The sequence below is a fragment of the Crassostrea angulata genome, chromosome 5 (assembly GCF_025612915.1).
Source record: "Crassostrea angulata isolate pt1a10 chromosome 5, ASM2561291v2, whole genome shotgun sequence".
NCBI lineage: Eukaryota > Metazoa > Mollusca > Bivalvia > Ostreida > Ostreidae > Magallana > Magallana angulata.
The window spans coordinates 28,889,861-28,909,851 of NC_069115.1; the positions used below are offsets into that span (position 1 = coordinate 28,889,861).

General features: G+C 31.5%; 3 protein-coding genes across 3 annotated transcripts; all 3 read right to left on the reverse strand.

Moving 5' to 3' along the window:
• Window positions 1-3,483: 3,483 nt before the first annotated feature.
• LOC128184331 (uncharacterized) lies at window positions 3,484-5,421 on the reverse strand. Its single transcript, XM_052853775.1, has 4 exons — window positions 5,080-5,421; window positions 4,188-4,319; window positions 3,958-4,053; window positions 3,484-3,714 (listed from the first exon to the last, which is right to left on the reverse strand). Exons 1-4 carry the CDS (start codon window positions 5,141-5,143, stop codon window positions 3,524-3,526), a joined length of 483 nt encoding a protein of 160 aa, XP_052709735.1. The 5' UTR covers window positions 5,144-5,421; the 3' UTR covers window positions 3,484-3,523.
• A 1,562-nt stretch (window positions 5,422-6,983) lies between these two features.
• On the reverse strand, window positions 6,984-8,908 carry LOC128184332 (multiple epidermal growth factor-like domains protein 6). Its single transcript, XM_052853777.1, has 4 exons — window positions 8,780-8,908; window positions 8,006-8,137; window positions 7,397-7,528; window positions 6,984-7,221 (listed from the first exon to the last, which is right to left on the reverse strand). The coding sequence occupies exons 1-4, from the start codon at window positions 8,862-8,864 to the stop codon at window positions 7,112-7,114; spliced, it is 459 nt and encodes a 152-aa protein (XP_052709737.1). The 5' UTR covers window positions 8,865-8,908; the 3' UTR covers window positions 6,984-7,111.
• Window positions 8,909-11,496: 2,588 nt separating this feature from the next.
• On the reverse strand, window positions 11,497-19,991 carry LOC128185278 (uncharacterized). Its single transcript, XM_052854912.1, has 6 exons — window positions 19,912-19,991; window positions 19,746-19,801; window positions 19,041-19,172; window positions 18,795-18,887; window positions 12,581-12,721; window positions 11,497-12,295 (listed from the first exon to the last, which is right to left on the reverse strand). Exons 1-6 carry the CDS (start codon window positions 19,989-19,991, stop codon window positions 12,150-12,152), a joined length of 648 nt encoding a protein of 215 aa, XP_052710872.1. The 3' UTR covers window positions 11,497-12,149.

The following is a 19,991-nucleotide window of genomic DNA, read 5'->3' on the forward strand; positions in this document are numbered from 1 at the left end:
ATAGAAACGGAATTTCTTACCAACATGCACATATATACATTGTGTCTAAACAGCCTTCAAAGTTTCAGAAAGTATGTGTAGTGGTTTAAATGGAGTTGTTCTGACAACTGTTTCAGTATTATTTTTAATATTAAATACTAAAATGGCTAAAATTGAAAGTTCCCCAAAACAGGAAAAAAATTCCAAGTTAAAACAATGTAATTGAAACTGAAGGGTTAGAAACAAGATGTTATTTTTTTTCTTTAAAAAACTGTTAATTGTGTACTGTTTTATTTGTTACCTCCATGCACAAAAACGTTATAATAAAAATAATAAACAAAGTTGTGATATGAAAATAAAATACCATAGAGTCATTGTATGACTGAGTATGTTAGTAAGATATGATTTGTAAACTAAATACACAATCGTTGCCGAGGCCAAAGCCGTAATCAATATTTCAGTCTGAATGTCCAACAAAATCAAATGTTGCCCAAATTTCAGTCAGTACATGTAATTGTTTTGTTATGCCCTTCGCAACAGATGCAAGAAATAGTTCAAGCATTAACCAGCCATTCATGGCGCACTGACCTTCGGATATTTCCATTCCAACAAGGTTAAGAAAATATTTATAACGTGTCACGTGGTGGTTTATTAATTTTCTTGTTGGACAGGCAAAACAAATTTGTTCGACCGGTTAAGGAGGCTGGGTGGTCAACAACTTAACCATCAGATCGTCCTTATATTTTTAGACATGATTTCTTGAGCTATAAACTATTGCTGAATAAAAACAAATCCATATATTTAAACATTAAATCGAAAAAAATTCCCATATTCATGTATTAATACAGTCTAAAAATAGCCACGGCCATCGAGCCCTCTTAAACTATCGTTAAACAACTATATTGAATAATATTGATTATATACATGTAGGGATGTAACACTAGTTTTTTGGGAAAAAAAAAAAGAAGAGTCACATTTACAGAAAGTTGTAATTGTCTTAAAGATCTAAATCTCCAGGTTTTCGCCAGCAAAATCAACATCAACAAAACATAAAGTCAACTATGGAATGGAAATTCACACCCAAATAATAGCTTAAGGCGTTATTGAAAAACTACCTCGTGATTTTTAAGGTGTCTATCCGATATAATGTTTCATTTCTATTTCCTGTTTTATTGGAGGCGCTTGATAAACGCTCGTGATAAAATCATCTGTCAACAACTAATGAAAAGGGATTAAATAGATTTTGAATGTATTTATTACAAAAATAGATGAACAGATCAGTGGCATACCTAAAACAATATAACATAGACCAGTGAAGAAGTTTATTGGATTGTTCTAATTGGACAATAAAAATATCTTTATACTTTGTCGAAATTTTTAAAAACACGCTTGTGATAAATTTTATGTCGGTGTAATGACTGATATAACGATACTATTTCATCAATGATGATTTCTAAATTTATGAATTGATTAATACGTACTTATGCTATATAGACCTTCCTCTAAAGTATATTTGTAACATTATTTAAACATACGCAAAGTTGCAGCTATTGAATTTTAAAGAATACATGTAAGTAGATTATCTTTAACTCGCATATTAAATGTTGAAATTCGGCATCTCTTTCATATGTGCCGCTTTTCTGTATGCAATATTTTATTTTTTAAATTCCGAAATCAACTTTGTCTTCTTTCCTTTCCCTTATTATTATAGTTAAAAAGTTCGTTTGGCAAAAAATTCTTTCGTCTAAATGTGGAAACAACATGTACATGTATCAATAATGTAACGGAATTGAACCTGGTTTTGCAGACATTAAGATAATTTCATTTATATATAATTATCTTAAAATGTTTGTTTTGATATACAAAAATCCTCCATTTTGAATAGAAATGCCAACAGAAATAACTGCATGTACTTTAAACATTTATTATTAACGAACGACCATCAGTTTGTGCAAGTTATACAACAGCGTTTTATTTTTTCTTTTATGACACTGTTTGAGTAATCATACGACGACAAGACTAGGTCAAGAGGTCACAGTTGCGCATGAAAAAATGGGTCACTACCTTTTCTACGCACACGAATAACCGATTACCAACACCAAGTAAAACGCAATATGATAGGCTCTGTTTAACACATACAAGTTTTTGTCACACAAAGCTTTATTCATATGTTTTTTCTCAATTATTTTTATTGGTCGACATCGTAACAAAGAGTCAATGAAGCTTCAACATCCGTATTGCATCCGTAATTTGCAAAAGCAGCAAAAGCATTCAATTAAGTCTTTCTTTTTCTACAAATTCCGTTCAAATCTGCAATGCAAATTCACCGACCTTTCTTGTATTTAGAAATAGTCCATTAACAACGCACGTTGCATTTCGGTTCGGTTCGTTCCGTAATCAAATTTCCATTGAAAGACCAATTGAAAGACCAATTGATCATATGTGTATACGGTACGATTCCTCTGAAAATTCCTATGTAAGTCTCAATTGCTATGTTTTCACATTTTTAAACACCCAGTGACTTTAACTTCAACAGAAGTATTAAATTTAGCGTGTACGATATTTGCCGAAAATTAACTTTTCAACAAGTTAGCGTAGATTTGAATAAGCGTACTTCAGAATGCATTATTCTTGTACATATATGCATGGCATTTAGCGGTGGTCTTGTTGAAGCAAAAACGCTAAATAGAAATCACAGCAAAATTTTGTACGTTTAAAGTATTTCATATTATTTTATTTACATTTACCAAGTATTTTTCTCCCTATTTCTTACAAAAACTTATAGTTGATTAATAGCTCTATAGAAACAGCCAGACTGAAATCTACATGCCCCATTTATCGATTGGTTGAAATCTACAGCGGCTGAAACTGACAAGAAAATGACAGGACTGAAATTGACACGCCCTGTTCATCGATTGGTCGAGACCTACAACTACCGTAGAAAAACCACGGACTGCACGAAATAATCATGATGATATCAGACTCAAAGTCTCACATGAGACGATTTGGCTGTTTCTTTAAGCTAATGTATGTACATTAACAGTAATTTAATGATTTTTACTTACTTTTTACGATTAATTTATAAATTAGTTTAAAAAGGTGTTAATATAAACAATAAAACGATTTCTTAAATGATGCATGCGGGTTATGAAAGGAGCGATCATTAAAAATTGCAGAAAAAAATTACATAATCTGCTTACGCGGGTTATGTATTTTTTCTGCAAAGTCTCTACCTATATATCCCGAATGAATCAGCAAAGAAAACATTTCATTGTTTAAATAAATCAGATGTATTGTCTTGTCAAATAGTGTTATATTGAATTATTCTGTAATTATATGGTTGCAACATTGTTGTTGTTACGTCATGTTATAATCGAAGCGGCTTTCTAGGTCAACACACAGAAAGTATGGATGGCCTTATGGGATTTGATCACGTGACTTATCTATAGTTATATCCCTATATTCATCGATATAAGAAGTCAAGCGATATGTTAGCAACGACAAATTTATTTACGAAACGATAATTCAAACATATTCAATCATTTCAAAGAACCGAATTTTCATTTCTTGCATTGACGTTTTGTTCTCTATAATGTCGAATGTATTTTATTTTATGATTGTTTTTTTTGTTTATCTGTAGATAAATGCTCATGTTGACAAAGAAAGTAGCTGCCAAAATACACAAACTGATCAGCATTGCTTTGCTTTTTTGAAATGAACAGTTCAGCAGCATATCTGAAACAACAAATTATTAAACGGTGAACGGGTTTTTTTTTATGTTAGAATGAATTAACAATGCACCATCAATATTATTACCATTTGATAAGAAGACAATGAACACTAATTGAAGTTCATCATTGTATGTTTGTAATTATCAAATGCCAACGTGTAATATGAATAACACAAAAGTTAATGTCATATCAACTACGTTTTTTTAAACATTTATCATACCCGTCTTTCTGATTTATTTGAACATACCTGTTAAATTATTACCCTCCTCTAAAGAGTTATTGGCAGATGTTATATTTTGTTTAAAATGAGGCGTGTTTTCAACAGGCATAACAATCGTTGTATCTGAATCAAAACAAAAGTAATAAATGCAATCATAGATAGATAGATAGATAGATAGATAGATAGATAGATAGATAGATAGATAGATAGATAGTACTCAATTGTTAGTTAAAAGTTAAAATATAATCAAATCTTACTGTTTCCATTACATCCAGTGATGGGATCACATTGGTCTACCTCACACGTACATTTTAACTGGCAATCATGACCATAGTTTGGATGGCGGCAGGTTTTGTTACATTGATCTCCATAATATCCCGGTAAACACTCTGATAAATTTCAATGTAACATACTCAAATGACAATTTTTTCTTTAAAATATACTTTGTATAGTGAGTTACATTACGAATGTATGTTAAATATTACATCCAAGCTTATGAAACTATGAAACTTAAAACATGCTTTGACTTTAAAGACACTTGCATTGGATTTTTCGATTAAAGGTGAAGAATTAGTCCTTAACAATTATGGGGGGGGGGAGGGGGCTTTGTTACACAGAAGGGTTTGTGGTATTTTGGTAATCAATCTATTATTAGAACATATTCAAAGCTATTATGGAATCATTTAAATTCGTGGGGGCCAATTTTCAAAGATTGTGACTTTTTTGCTCATTCGTGGGGATTCAATATCGTGGATGTGTGAGTTACTGTTTCAGTAACAAAGATAACTCTTTCTAAAATTGTTTTTGTTGAGGATTTTAATTCGTGAGTAGATACCCACGAATACCACGAAAATTGAGCTATCACGAATTCTAATGATTCCACAGTAGTCGTTGAATGTATTTTTTTAAGTGATCTTTTTTTTGTTTACTGATAATTGATGGTATGTTTATTACCGATCTTACCAATGCAATATTTAAGTACAATATCATTATTGTAATGCAAAAAACACGCAAATTGGAAGAAGTGTACAAAACAAATGTTGTGATTTTTTTTTCTATCATATAAGTAGAATATTTTACTTTCAATAAGTGTAATTAAATTTAAACGATAAAAAAAGAATACAATTCTTTCTGTTCTGCAATACGCACCTTGTGTTGATACCATATCTAGATCCATAAGTGATATAAATAGTAGTATTATCCAAAGATTCATTGCAGGTCTTTTTTTTAAAACCCTCTATCTGATTTAAACTATAAAAAAAACTATCCGTGATATGTTATGCGTATTAGTGAAAATGTATTTATTTCCTTCTTTGTTGTTATCTTCCCTTAATCAATTTTACGTAAAAATTATGAACATGACAAAACTAATTGATGTAGATTTTCACCAGATTGGTGGATGTACGTCCAGTTGGCAAATATGTATTTTAGCAATGCTACAAAGGTGCAAGTTGATAGCCAATAATAATCTTTATTAAAATAATAGTAATATACTTGTTAAATTTGAATTTTCAAATGATAAATTCTTCGGAATTGTCTTTAATGAATCCTCTCAACTTAATGCTTTAAAGCTAGTCTAAAAAATCTAAAATTAAAAAAAAAAAAAATAAAAAAATGAAGAGTTAAAGTATCATTTTTAGAAAAATGATACAGTCAGGCAGCTTCCATGTAATAAGGAGAAAGATTACAATTCAGTAAAAACAGTGTTAAACTGATGTAGTTTTTTTTTCAAATATAAAAACTCTACGGCAGTTGGATTTTTGCTCGGAATTATAAATGGGACAAGAATTCTATCTTTAATTGAAAATGAAAGTACGATGGCCACTTCAATATAGTTATTACTAAACATACACCACATTTATTTCCTTGAATACTTATCAATATGACCATTTCTGTTTATGCGTTGTATAGGTTTTAAAATCTAACGCTCGTGGAAGTAAAATTTGTATCTCAAGGAACCAGGACATCTATCTATATGAGAAATTCATGATAAATAAATTCACTAAAACAAAATAGTAATGATCAAATGCTATCTTTTTGCTGACGAAAATACATGGATGCAATTCATTGATTCTCTTAAAGTATTTTTTTTTAAATTGCTAAACTTCTTAAGCTTTTGCCATCATAGCAAAGTCTGAATTGACAAGGTTTAAAAATGTTTACAACAATAAATCTTTTTCTTCCAACCTTTTATTTAATGTGATAGACTGTCCTAGTGTTTCGCTGTGATTTTAACGTTGTTGAATTACCCATGATGCCTTGTAGTCTGTTTTTCTAAGTAGTAAACATTTGTGAAATCCGACAAATTACTGTCTCGATGTAATTGGGATTCTCCATGTCTATGGAACTGTCCTAATGTTGATCATGATATTGGCAAACCAGGTGTGTTCCCACCAAAATATGTTTGTCTAACGTCCTAATTAGACCGGTACTGTTGACCGCTTGTCAGTGCAAATTTCAGAAAATGGACGTTGAAAGGGTAAACACATGCGGTTTGCATTTGAGAGAAGAAAGATAATCAGAGGTATTCGTTGACTCGAATTATTGTACGAAATCGACATAAATATTCTTTTATCTGAATGTCGTTACAAAATCGTGTGTTACAATATGACAATTTCAGATGCTGAAGAGTTTACAACAACACCAAAATGTACACTGCTATGTTACATTTCCCTAACAACAAGATGTGCGAGGGAATGAAAAATATACATTAAAAACTAAAAATTATGTTATGGTTTCGATGGCAACAGCGTTTTCATTTTGTTTCCTCATTGCGAAAGGATTTTTTTCTTTTTTTTAAAGTTTTTTATCGCAAAAAAACATGCAGGCATCATTTAGGATATTATGTTAGCAAATGATTGAAATCGCAAAATTGACTTTCATAGAGATTTGCATCGCAATATTTTGAAAATCGCTATTTCATTAAAGGGCAAGCGTCATATATATATATATATATATATATATATATATATATATATATATATATATATATATATATATATATATATATATATATATATATATACATATTTGATAAGATGTGCTGTAGCTAGTTCATATTTATTTCTCTTCTTGAAAGAAATGGTACCTGTATCTGTAGTATAAATGATAATTATGTGTAGAACATTTTAGATGCACAAGTATACATTCTAATGAACGCTCAAATCTGACAACCGAAAGTTTAGAAAAACTCCTTACCTACGTTTGACGTGTCATTCACAAGTACTAAACATGTTGTTTGATTCTGACCTTGACAGGGTAGATCAGTTAGAGGTGTATCATTAGTCCCATCTGAATCAAAAGGGAGCAGACAATCAATAGATATATGTGTTTAAAATAAACCAATATTTGTTAACCAGAGTGGCATAATATTTATATTTTACATTAGATTACACATGAACTCTTGCTAACTTGCTGAATATCAACAAATGTAACTGTAAACGTTTTAGCTCAAGGAAATTATTACTTAATGCTCTGCATCCCGTGATATGACTGCATTGTTGTTCTTCACAGGAACACTTTGACTGGCATTTAATGCCATAGCTTGGATAACGACATGTCTGGCCGCAATTTGGACCATGAAAGCCAGTAGTACAATCTTTAAGAAAATGTAATAGTAAGTGAATCTATCAATATACATTGTAATCAGCAACGGGAAACATTTTTTCAAGTATGTTTTAGTTCTTTTAACATTTTAGAAAGTTTTAAGCTTTATAAGATTTATTTTCAATCTATTTATATTTTTAAAAACTCATTTGTTGATAACAACCACAAATCAATAAAAAATCATTTCATATACTAGTATACACAATGAATGATTTTTCAATAGCAATTTTTTCAGAATGTTGTCTACGTTATCATATATCGATTACAACGCCGACCAATTTATTGAACATTTCATGAATACATTACGATATTTTTTGTCGTTGATATTTGTTGGTGACGATTTGATCGCAGGAATTTTAAAATACTTTTTACTTCTATTTATGCTACGACTTGCATTTAAACGGAAAACCTTGTAATTTCATAGCAGTCATATTTTAGAACGTCGTAAAAAAAATAATAAAGTACATACTAAATTGTGTGCATCCCAAAACATGATCGCAATCTTGCTCTCGGCATTCGCATTCTAATTGGCATTTAATTCCATAACTTGGAGGCCGGCATGTTAAGGTGCACTTTGGACCATAATATCCAGAAGGACAGACTAGTAAAAAAAAAAAGCATTTCACTACTTCAATCACACTTAAAACTGCAAACGATATCTCTGACTACTTTATCGCTTTGTGTGTCATTATATGTAAACACTGTGGTTTTATTAATATTCAAGGGTATTATTTTTCGTGGATGAAGTGAAAATCACAGTTTCATGGATACGTGAATTTGTGGCCAATGACCCTATCAAAACAAAATGTTAAAAGAAATTGCACTTCAATGAAAATTTTATTTCAAGGATCAATAACGAAATCCACGAAGATTGGTATTCCACGAATATTGATGAAACCACAGTAGTAAAGATTGTTAATGGGAGATATATCTAATAATTTCCACAATAATTTTTGACTATAGACAAACAAGTTTGCTGTGAAGTACGTACGGGGCACTAGTGATCATTTTATTATATGAAAATTCATGATTTTAAATTCATTCAATGCACAATGCCTGCTCTTTCTGCTATTCAACTGAATCCATGGACAACACAATGGATATCTGTAGCAGTTTGTGAACATATCTTTTTTTTTAACCAATCATTCTTTTTCTGCATATTAATAGGATATTATACTAATTTTTAGAAACTGAGTGTAAATGCTATTCAGCAACACCAAAACAAGTCCAAAAAATCACTTACGTTCTTCACAATTCGTCTTTGTTTTCAAGTAAATAGATGTAAATACAATATGCACTCTCAACAAGTTCTTCATAGCAAAACTCATATTCCAACATCACCAAGCAAAGCACACAAGCATAGTTATTTCTTCTACATTTGTGTATTGAAATACGGTTTTATTGGTATTTATGTCAAACATTAATTTCCCGTATTTTTCTGTGTATAAGGAAAATGTTGATCAAGAAATACAGGATATTAAAATTTGATTTCTTCTTACTGTACCGAAAAAACCTTTTTAGCGATAGCACAATCCAACAAGGAAGTTTCTGCCTTGTTCATTAGAAATATTGTAATTTAGCGGTTTAAATCTAAATATGCAGTTTTTGCATTTTTATTATAACATTTGAATTAAAACAACAGTACATATAATATAGGTAAATGTTTTACATACACATCACATATAACAATGCATATATTTTTTTTTTTATTTAATGTAAAATGTTGTTTATTTTCTTAACCGCAATGATACTTTTATTGATGGTAATTATTTATTAAGTTAAGAATCAGGATCTTTAAAGATTTTAGACTGAATTTAGAACTTCAGTCATTTACCAAACACTTATTAATCATGGTTTGAGAGTTGAAATAGGTAGGTATTGACATGACCTGGCAATAATCCTAAATAACATTATTTTGATATACATGTATTATGATTTATATACTGTGTACAAATTCTGACTTAGTACAATACAGCTTCATTATCATCGGGCCATCTTATCTTAATACTTTTAGACTTGAGGTAAGAAAGGAAAAAGTTTAACAATTTAGTTAGTTATTTTGTTGGTCGAAGAAATGAAACAATCGTGATCGATTGGATATATAAAACTAAAATTACAGTAAAATTTCTTTTCTTTTTAGTTTTAGAATTCAAAATATCAAAAAAAAACCAGAGTGTATATAGACCATCAAAGGCGTGTTCAGCAGAGAGAGCGCCCGCAAGCGCTCACCAAAATTTTTGTTGCGGGTATAGGGAATTTTGGCGAGCGCTCGCGAGCACCCGCTCTGTTGAACAGGCCTCTGGTTTATATAAGCTTGGCGAGGGCAGAGACTACCCTATTTCCACATGGACAATCAGTATCCTCAATTCAATATCACACGATTCATGTATGATAATGTGACGGTCGGACCGGTTCGAATACCGGCGCCAGATAGCTCAGTTGGTAAAGCACCTGACTGGAGCAGGGGGCCTAGGTTCGAATCCCGGTCTGGTCCGTCATTATTTCTCCTATCCCGTTACATTTGGTGCCGTCAGGTGCTCTACCGACTGAGCTATCTGACGCCGATATTCGAACCGATCTGACCGTCACAATTTTTTATTCATTTATTTAAAATACAATCATTTGCAAAATGTTGATATTTGATATTTTTCCGGGGGAAAAATACAAAAAAAAAGTTTATATATATAAACTATATAATATACAACAAAATTGTTGAAGAAGCCAGTTATTTTTCCTGGATCTCAAAATAGCAAGAAATTCATTCGTATGTTGACTTGTAATTTTAAACAAATATGCCAAATTTCATTTCAGACATTTCAGACATTTTCCTTGACTTTTATTTTTTAGAGCTATTCGCAAAATACTTTTGATCATTCGTTGTCCACTCATTTTTGTTTTGTTTCATCTTAATGTTTATAAGAAAAAAATAAAGATTTTATGTTTAATGAAAATAAACTGTTTATTGGAACAAATCACAGACTATCGCAATTCTCTTATCTGATTATATAACCTATTTTATGGACGCTTTAAAATCATTACTATAATATAGTTTTATTTATATGCTTTGGTAATAATTGATTATAATGAATTGATGGTAAATTTTGTGACTCTAAGAAATCTAAGCAAGTTTCTCCATAAAATGCAATAAGAAGGTACTTATTTAAAAACACTATCTAAGGTCAGATATTGTGATAACTGAAACAAGCAATTTGCAAATGAGTAGATTAGAAAGGTTTGTGAGATCCTCCCTTTGGAAATATAACTTACTGATAACAAATATTTATACGTAAACGTTTCGGAAGTTTTTTCATTGGGAAAATTTACATGCGGAATAAAGTTGTCATGAATTAAATTTAGTTTTCAGTTATCCATTTAATTTACTCATTTTGTATGGACAAAGAAAAATATTATAGAATAAGATCAACGAAAATAATATGACATTGAGTTTATTTTCTGGCTTGAACAACATTCAAGTTTAAAATATATTATAGTTATGTTTATTATATTATAAAAATAAAATTATTTATTTCTATTAACCCCTTCACGGTAATTGCGGTACTGCTCTTTTGCAGGGCAAAATGACATAGTTTGGTGAAATATGACGTAACGTCAATTGTTTCATTTACGTCATTTAATTATCTATGTACTGAAATTTCGGCAAAGTATATCATTTTGCCCTGCAAGATAGCAGTACCGCAGTTATCTTGAAGGGTTCTATTTTGTAACGTTTTGTTGGCGGCATCAAAGCCGCACAGCCATGCTGCATAATTAATCTATGGTTGCCTTCTTCATAAACAATATTTAAGAAATAAAAAACGTTATTTAGTGAACATGGCGTTATGAATAGCAATTGCTCTGTTGGCATATTCCATGATGCGCGCTAGCGCATCATGGAAAATATGCCAGCAGAGCAGTTGCTATTCATAACGCCATGTTCACTAAGTAATCGTTGTTTATTACTTATATTTGCCTTTTACCACTCGCAAATACCCTGTATTAGCCTAGACTTGACATTTAGCTATTACATCAAAAGTAAACATTCAGACTGTAATGTATCTTTTTAATTCACATAGATTTGTTAACAGAATCAATGATATGTTATAACAGTAATTCCTTTAAAATGTTATCAAAAACATGTTTTAATGTTACATGTAAATACGTCAATTTTAATGGGGTTAGAGAAAAACACATGATGTATCGTATAGTGGTTTAAATCTATAACGTCATGGAAAAGTATATTATAACGTTACACCTTATGACGTCATAGTATACTGACAGAGCAATTGCGATTATAGAGAAATAATTGCAGCTCCTCCGTATGGGCTTACAGTCGGAAAGAACAATGGAAATGCAAATATAAAAACATAAATGACGGAATTGACCTTCACTTTTATAAACTTGCAGAAAAAAACAACAGGAAATTAATGTTATATTATTTAAACAATCGAACAAGGATGAACAAAATGTGCTACGACAGCTGCTATTTTCAGCGCTTAAAGGGGGGAATCATTTATTTGTACTTGCTCTGAAACAAAATGCAATCGAATGTGGAAAGTGATTTACACGTAAACAATGCTTCGTAGTTATCCATCAAAATTTACAGTAGGCCTATGTCAATACATAAATAAAACATCAACAACACACCATCCAATATGGAGACAAGCCATAACAACAGTAATACAGGAGAGTCCTATGATCCAAAGAACTAAAACCCTGTTCTTTTCCCATGGTGTGTTCTCTTGACTTGAAAAGTGCATTTCTAAAATTTGAAAACACGGAAAATAAATATTTGCTATGAATGTTAATGTCATCGATAATTTAAAAAAAAAATCCTACAACTTAATTGAGTATATGGAAATTAACTGTTAAAACTTGTATATTTCAAAACATTTTACACGTTCTTTAATATATGAAAATTATTTTGTACAATCAGAACTGGCGATTTTGTTAATTTTCTGATTCCTAATAAAACGATAAACTGTACAAACAAAAGAAGTTGGTACTCAGTTGGTACTGAATATGTGTAACTAGTATTATAGTGTACCTTCTGCATTTGTCGTCTGTTCTGTTTCCAGTCTTGTTTTTGCTGAGCTTGTTGTGGTTTGGTTTGATAAAAGTGGCTGGTCTTGATGCATTTCTTCTGTAGTCAATGAGTGAGATACATCTTCTGTAGATGGTGAGGAGACTAGAGTAAAATTCAGATAAATTTGCATGCTTTTTCTGCAATGTTTCGTTGATTTGTGAATCTAAAGTGAGACTTCCTAATGCCTATGCCAAATTTATTTTTTTGTTATTCAATGATTAGATATGTATTATAGATAAAAATTTATAATTTACATCAAACTATTTCAGACACTAGTTATTAAAAAATAAGAACTATGTATCGGCTAACCATGAAAAAACATTGTTCCTGTGTGAAACTATTCCATTGGAAAGAAAATGAATTGAAGCAAAAGCTTATCAGATATATAAAAACAAGAGGCCAAGGGGCCACATCGCTCACCTGAACAACAATTGCCTTGATTCTGATCAAATTAGCATTACAGTATCAAAATATCTTGACAACTAGGTACAGTAGATCTTGCTAAAAAAAAATTGAAAAACTGCCAATTTTTATCCACCTCTTTTTTTTGGGGTAAATACCAAGCCCCTTTTGTTGTTGTACCTGTAAGAAGATTTGTCTCTATTCCTATGTACCCCCCCCCCCCATTTCGTGGCCCCTAAGGAATCATGGTTTCATCAAACTTAAATCTGCATAACCTGTGCTTTCACACTAAGTACTGAGTTTTGGACCAAAAACTTTTCCAGAATATTTTTAAAGTTTTTCTCTATATAATCCTATGTAAAAATTCAAACCGCCATCACGGCCCCGCCCTACCACTAGGGACTGTGATTTTGCAAACTTGAATTAACACTACTCGAGGATGCTTCTACACAAGTTTAAGCTTTTCTGGCCAAGTAGTCTTTAAAAAGAAGATTTTTAAAGATTTTCTCTATATATTCCTATGTAAAAATTCATCCCCCATTGTGGCCTTACCCTACCCCTGGACTATTATTTAAACAAACTTGAATCTATACGATCTGGGGATGCTTCCACTCAAATTTGGGCTTCCTGGCCTAATAGTTTTGAGAAGAATATTTTTAAAGATTTTCTCTATATATAAAAATTCATCCCCCATTGTGGCCCCACCCTACCACCAGGGACCATGATTTGATTAAACTTGAATCTACATTATCTGAGGATGGTTACACGCCAAATTGAGCTTTCCTGGCCTAATATATAGTTTTTGAGAAGAAGATTTTTAAAGATTTTTTTCTATATATTCTTATGTAAAACTTGATTCCCCAATTGTGGCCCCACCCTACCCCTGGACTATTATTTAAACAAACTTGAATCTATACGATCTGGGGATGCTTCCACTCAAATTTGGGCTTCGTGGCCTAAAATTTTTGAGAAGAATATTTTTAAAGATTTTCTCTATATATTCCTATGTAAAACTTGATCCCCCTCTTGTGGCCCCACCCTACCCACAGGGACCATGATTTGAACAAACTTGAATCTACACTAACTGAGGATGCTACATTTTAATTTGAGCTTTCCTGGCCTAAAAGTTTTTTAGAAGAAGATTTTTAAAGATTTTCTCTATATATTCCTATGTAAAACTTTATCCCCCTCTTGTGGCCCCTTCCTACCCCCGGGGACCATGATTTGAACAAACTTGAATCTACACTAACTGAGGATGCTTCCATTTTAATTTGAGCTTTCCTGGCGTAATAGTTTTTAGAAGATTTTTAAAGATTTTCTCTATATATTCCTTTGTAGAACTTTATCCCCCTCTTGTGGCCCCTCCCTACCCCCGGGGACCATGATTTGAACAAACTTGAATCTACACTACCTGAGGATGCCTCCATACAAGTTTAAGCTTTTCAGGCCGAATAGTATTTGAGAAGAACATTTTTGAAAAACACCATCAAATGTTCAATAATTCTCAATTATCTCCCCTTTAAAGAGGGCGTGGCCCTTCATTTGACCAAACTTGAATCCCCTTCACCTAGTGGTACTTTGTGCCAAATTTGGTTGAAATCTGCCCAGTGGCTCTTGAGAAGAAGATGAAAATGTGAAAATTTTACAACGACGACAACAACGACGACAGACAACGGACAAATTGTGATCAGAAAAGCTCACTTGAGCCTTTGGCTCAGGTGAGCTAAAAAGTAAAATGCACAATTTGCAAATAGAAAAGAATTCAATAAAAGTAAGAAAATATATTACATATTCAGTGGGTTTTTGTATGTGTTTTTTTGTCTGTTTGTTTTGGGGGGGTTTTGGGGTTTTTGGTTTTTTTTTTGCTTTTTGTCTTTTCCGTTTTACATACTTTCCAGTTGGTTATACAGATATTGGTAAATAAATAGAATCTCGCGTTTCAGAGATTTTCGAAGGAAGCCACGGCAAAGAGATAATCTCATTGTCCATTTATCAAAATGATTTGATGATGTCAAATGTAGATGGTATCTTTTCTTTTCACATATCATGGCTTAACACCAGATACTACATACATCTGCCAAGATGCATGTATGTTAAAAAAAATCTTAAAGTAAAAGGGCAAAAAATGAGAGCTAGTTATTAACCGAAATGTTATATAACTAGCATGGTGCAACTATCAAAGCCAAAAAAAGTTTGCAACATTAACACCCAAATTAATAAGTTTGCCTTCAAATCATTACTAGACATACTGTGTAATTAATGAATTTGACTGCATGTCCGTTATATTCGCTTTGAGATTAGTTTATAACAGCATTTAACGGTTGACTGTCACATAAAACGATTCTAGGTCTGTATGAAAGATACTGTGTCTTCCAAATCATTTGATCCGAACTGATTGAAGGAATTTACGTCGGTCAGATGGTCGTAGCCTTTTTGATACCTCATTAATCTTCTGTTTGTGGATGTTAATATAGTCACTTACTGTTGGGAATGTTGCTGGTCGTATCACAAGTATCTGGCTGTTTCGTATACATGTACTTTTTAAGGTAGCTGAAAGCAAAGCAATGGTTTATGCTTTTGAAGTGTATGGTTGTTTCTGCTAACTTAAAATCACATTCATCTTGTCTTAAATCGGTATCTTTTGTCCCGTTAATAGGTTTATTTATGATAAGATTTGCCTGAAAAACATATACTGACCTAAATATGTCGAAGCATCCAACATTTGATAGTGATAAAAGCAATACCATTGAAACATAGAAACATGATGTTAACAATATTCTCGAATCCATTTTGGTTGGAGAGCTTTCCAAAGTGAATCAATCATATGTACAGATTTATTTACGGAAATACTTGGGTAAATACTTAATATATTTGTTCTGTTATCCATTATATGATTATTTCAGGCACGTAGCATCAGGGGGGCCAGGGGGGCCTGGCCCCCCCACTTTTTCTCGCAGCAACCAATTTTTTAAAATTTACCTATAAAAAAATGAATTATAACGGAGTTGGCCCCCCACTTTTTTGGATATGAAAATAAGGAAATGAAGAGTCAAATTGAAGTTATTCCCCCCCCCCCCCCCCCCACGGATAAGGAATTTCATGATTTGGAGGGAAACAATTTTTGGTAGGGTAAAATTTTTTGTTTTAAAGTATAGATTAGAGCCTACCCCCCCCCCCCCCCCCCCCCCCCCGCCACGAATTAGGATTTTGAAGATTTTTGGAAACTTTTAAATTTCCTTTTTTTTTTCTTTTTTTTTTGCTTGCCAAGATTTTTTGGATTGGTCTGGCCCCCCCCCCCCCCCCCCCCCCACTTTCAAAAACGATGCTACGTGCCTGTATTTAACAGAAATATTTCTAAAAGAATGTACTAAGTGAAAACAATGTTTCTACATCCTTCCTTCATATAATGATTTTCAATTCAACTCCTTTCCTAAAACATATAATTCCACGCCGAGTTTATAAAAGCTTTACGCATGTACTTGATTTTTTAGTGTAGACAAAATGGTCAACAGTTAAACGAATTCGAAAAACACTCAATGTATCAAATTTGTTTTATCAAGGACAAAATATACGATAAAATAGTAAGAAGTGGCATAAAAATAAAGAGAAAACTAAAACTTGAGAGATGTATACGTTTATTGGCGAGAACAGATAACAAGGTGTTCGATTAATCCATACTCGTAAAGATAAGCAGTTAAACTCCGAGTAAGCACTGCTGGTAGGATGAATTATTCGCTGGTAAGCTCAATACGTTCTTCAAATATCAAGCAGCCATGACGGAAATTTTTTTCTCTTAAAGTTGGACAGGCAGACCTTTGTTCGACCGGTTAAGGTCTCAGGCTGGGTGGTCAACAACTTAACCATCAGATCTTCCTTATATTTTTAGACATGATTTCTTTAGCTATAAACTATTACTGAATAAAAAAAAATCCATATATTTTAACATTAAATCGAAAAATTTCCCCATATTCATGTATTAATACAGACCTCTTCTCTTTATGGAGACTAATACAATCCAAAAATGGCGACGCCCTCTTAAACTATCGTTAAACATCTATATTGAAGAATATTAATTCTATACATGTAAGGATGTAACACATATATTGGTGTGTTGGTACAAAAAAAGAAGAGTCACATTTACAGTAAGTTGTAATTGTCTTAAAGATCTAAATCTCCAGGTTTTCGCCTGCAAACATCAACATCAACAAAACATAATGCAATATGAATACACGCCAACGTCACTGCAATAGCTGAAAATCCTATTGTGCTAAGAAAAATTGTCATGTTCTTTCGCCTTGATTTTTTCTCTTGTCTGGATAGGTACTCTTCTATGATAAAAGAAAATCAACACATAATTAAAACATTACGATGGTTGTTCAGAAAATACTCTGTAAACAACTCAATTATTTTTCATTTTATTGGGTTTAAAATATAATTTTATGCTAAAAAAATTAAACATATTTTGTATGGAAAATTGTCACGGAGCACGATGAACTATCCGTTTCTCCATAGTCTGATGTTTAGCGAATGAATTTCGACACCAGCCGGACATATTTCTTTAAACATCAAAGAGTTCTTGCTATTATATCATGCGCTTAAGGAGAAAAGTAGTCATGTTGTATATTTTATTTGATAAATATATATTGTTCATTTACATTCTTATAATACAAGGAAACGTATACATACACGCATATCAGACACCATTTGCTATCAATTGGGTTACTCAAATTAATGTCTAATTAATGAGGACATAATTTTAAATTTCTATTTTAGGTTCTAGGTTGGTTTACATGTATATGGAATAATTAGTTTAGACTCATTTGATCAAACAATTTTCTAATAAGAGAGCTTAACAAAAGTCGTCTGAAGTGAAAAAAATCAACAATATTATTTGTCTGTAACCACCATTTATAAGTTGCATGACTTAACTGTTTGTTTTCTTTTCTTCTCCAATTGCTGTGTTTTCTGAATTGTTTGCTGCAGTTGTCGTCGATATATTTGATATATTCCTTGTTTCTGATAATAAAACTAAAAAAATTGAAAGTTAATTATAATTTTAAAAAAAACAAAAACAATGGTATCAAAAGAAAATAATGCATTATTTTAAGGTCCGCGTTCTTTGCTTATAGTCGACTTTTCACAAACATACAAACTGGTATTTAATCCCATAGCTGTGACAGCGCCATAAGAAAGTACAGATTAGGCCATAGTTTTCAAAACCATAATTTAATTAAAGCCACATTTGATGTCAAAAACAGTTTGAACACAATTTATATAATTGTATTCTTTATTTTTCAAAAAGTAAATTGACCTTTTACATGCAATGTTATGTATTTTAACGATCTCCGATCCTCAGCATTATTCGATAACTCTAAATTATCCGGATGTTTTTTTTTATTCGTACATAAATCTGCCTTTTATATATACAAATTCAATTAGTCTCGTAGTGTTAATATCACGCAAAGTCATTTAACTAACTGCTTGGCTTAGTGGTTTCAAGGAGATCTACTACCTAAAGGTAACGGGGATCGAACTACCGATGCACCGGTATAACCTTTTTTCTCTACTTTGATCTCAATTTGTATACCTTATTTATTCCAGTATCCATTGTGGCCAAAATGCAATTATTTCGTCAAATGCATAGATACCATAAAAAACTCATTTTTATTTTATCTGATTTATAAAGTTTGAAGGATAAATAACAGTTTTAGGAGGGAAAAAATACTTTGAGGATCGGAAAACCGTAACATTGAATATTAAAAAATCTTAAAACCTTTTTTATTTGCCTTCTGTTCTTTTTTCATTTCTTTTGTTCCTGAAGTAGTTGATGATTCTAGTATTCTCGTTAATGATGCTGTTGAAACTCCTGAAACAATATTTTTTAACAAGGGTAGAAGGTAAAAAAAAAATAATTGCAATGTTTTGAGTATTTTTTTTATTTATGGTGGTATAGATTTTTGAAATTTTTTTTTCATGCAAAGTTCATAAGAATAATAGTTTGCATTTGTAAACAAATTACCAAATAGTCCACATCCAGTACTGTGGTGGCAGATTGACTTTTTACATCGACATTCTAATTGGCATCGAATTCCGTAGCTTGGAAATATACATTTGTTATTACAGTTGATCCCATAATATCCAGGTTCACAAGCTATTTAAAATAAATTGAATAAAAGCATTTTTAACGCCGATAATGAGGTTTAAATACATATACAACATGTTTATATGAAAACAGATAATACAAAATATTGCAATACAATTTGCAATTTTGATACTGTTCTTACATTTTAATTTTTTTTTTATCAAATTTCCAAATGGTAAAAACGTTTTCATTCCAAAGAAATTATTTCATGAAGCTGTCATGTTGTAAATATTGGCAATAAATACAGAATTTACAACATAACACAAATAATCACACCGTTCAACGTTTAAACATATGACTTTAAAACTTTGTATGCCATGCCAACTTTGTGGAAGCTTCAGGATGTCATGGTTGGCATAAAATATTTTTCAATAAAAATTAAAAATGGAAACTAGTAATGCAAGTACATAATATTTGTATATATAAATCTTATTAATCTTTTATAATCACGTTCATATTTCATCGATTTATAACGCATGTTTACAGTTTACCAAGAGTCAGTGTATATTTTAAACCATAATAAATACATTCGATTGTACTTAATCTTGACTGCGCGTAAAAATAATGTTGATGAATAATTACCAAAGCAGCTTTTAGTCTCGCTTTTCCACTTGTAACCTGCACAGCACATCGGTGGTCTGAAACAGTTTATTGTCAAAATGTTAGTTTTTAACAATAAATCTGAAAATAAAATAATTTTAATGACGATTTTTCTTTTTTTAAATCAAATCAAATCATGGTATCTTACATTCCACAAAATTTTGCCTTCGCTAAAATCGGATATGAATTCATAATCATAATAAGTACATGTATCTGCATTTTCCACAT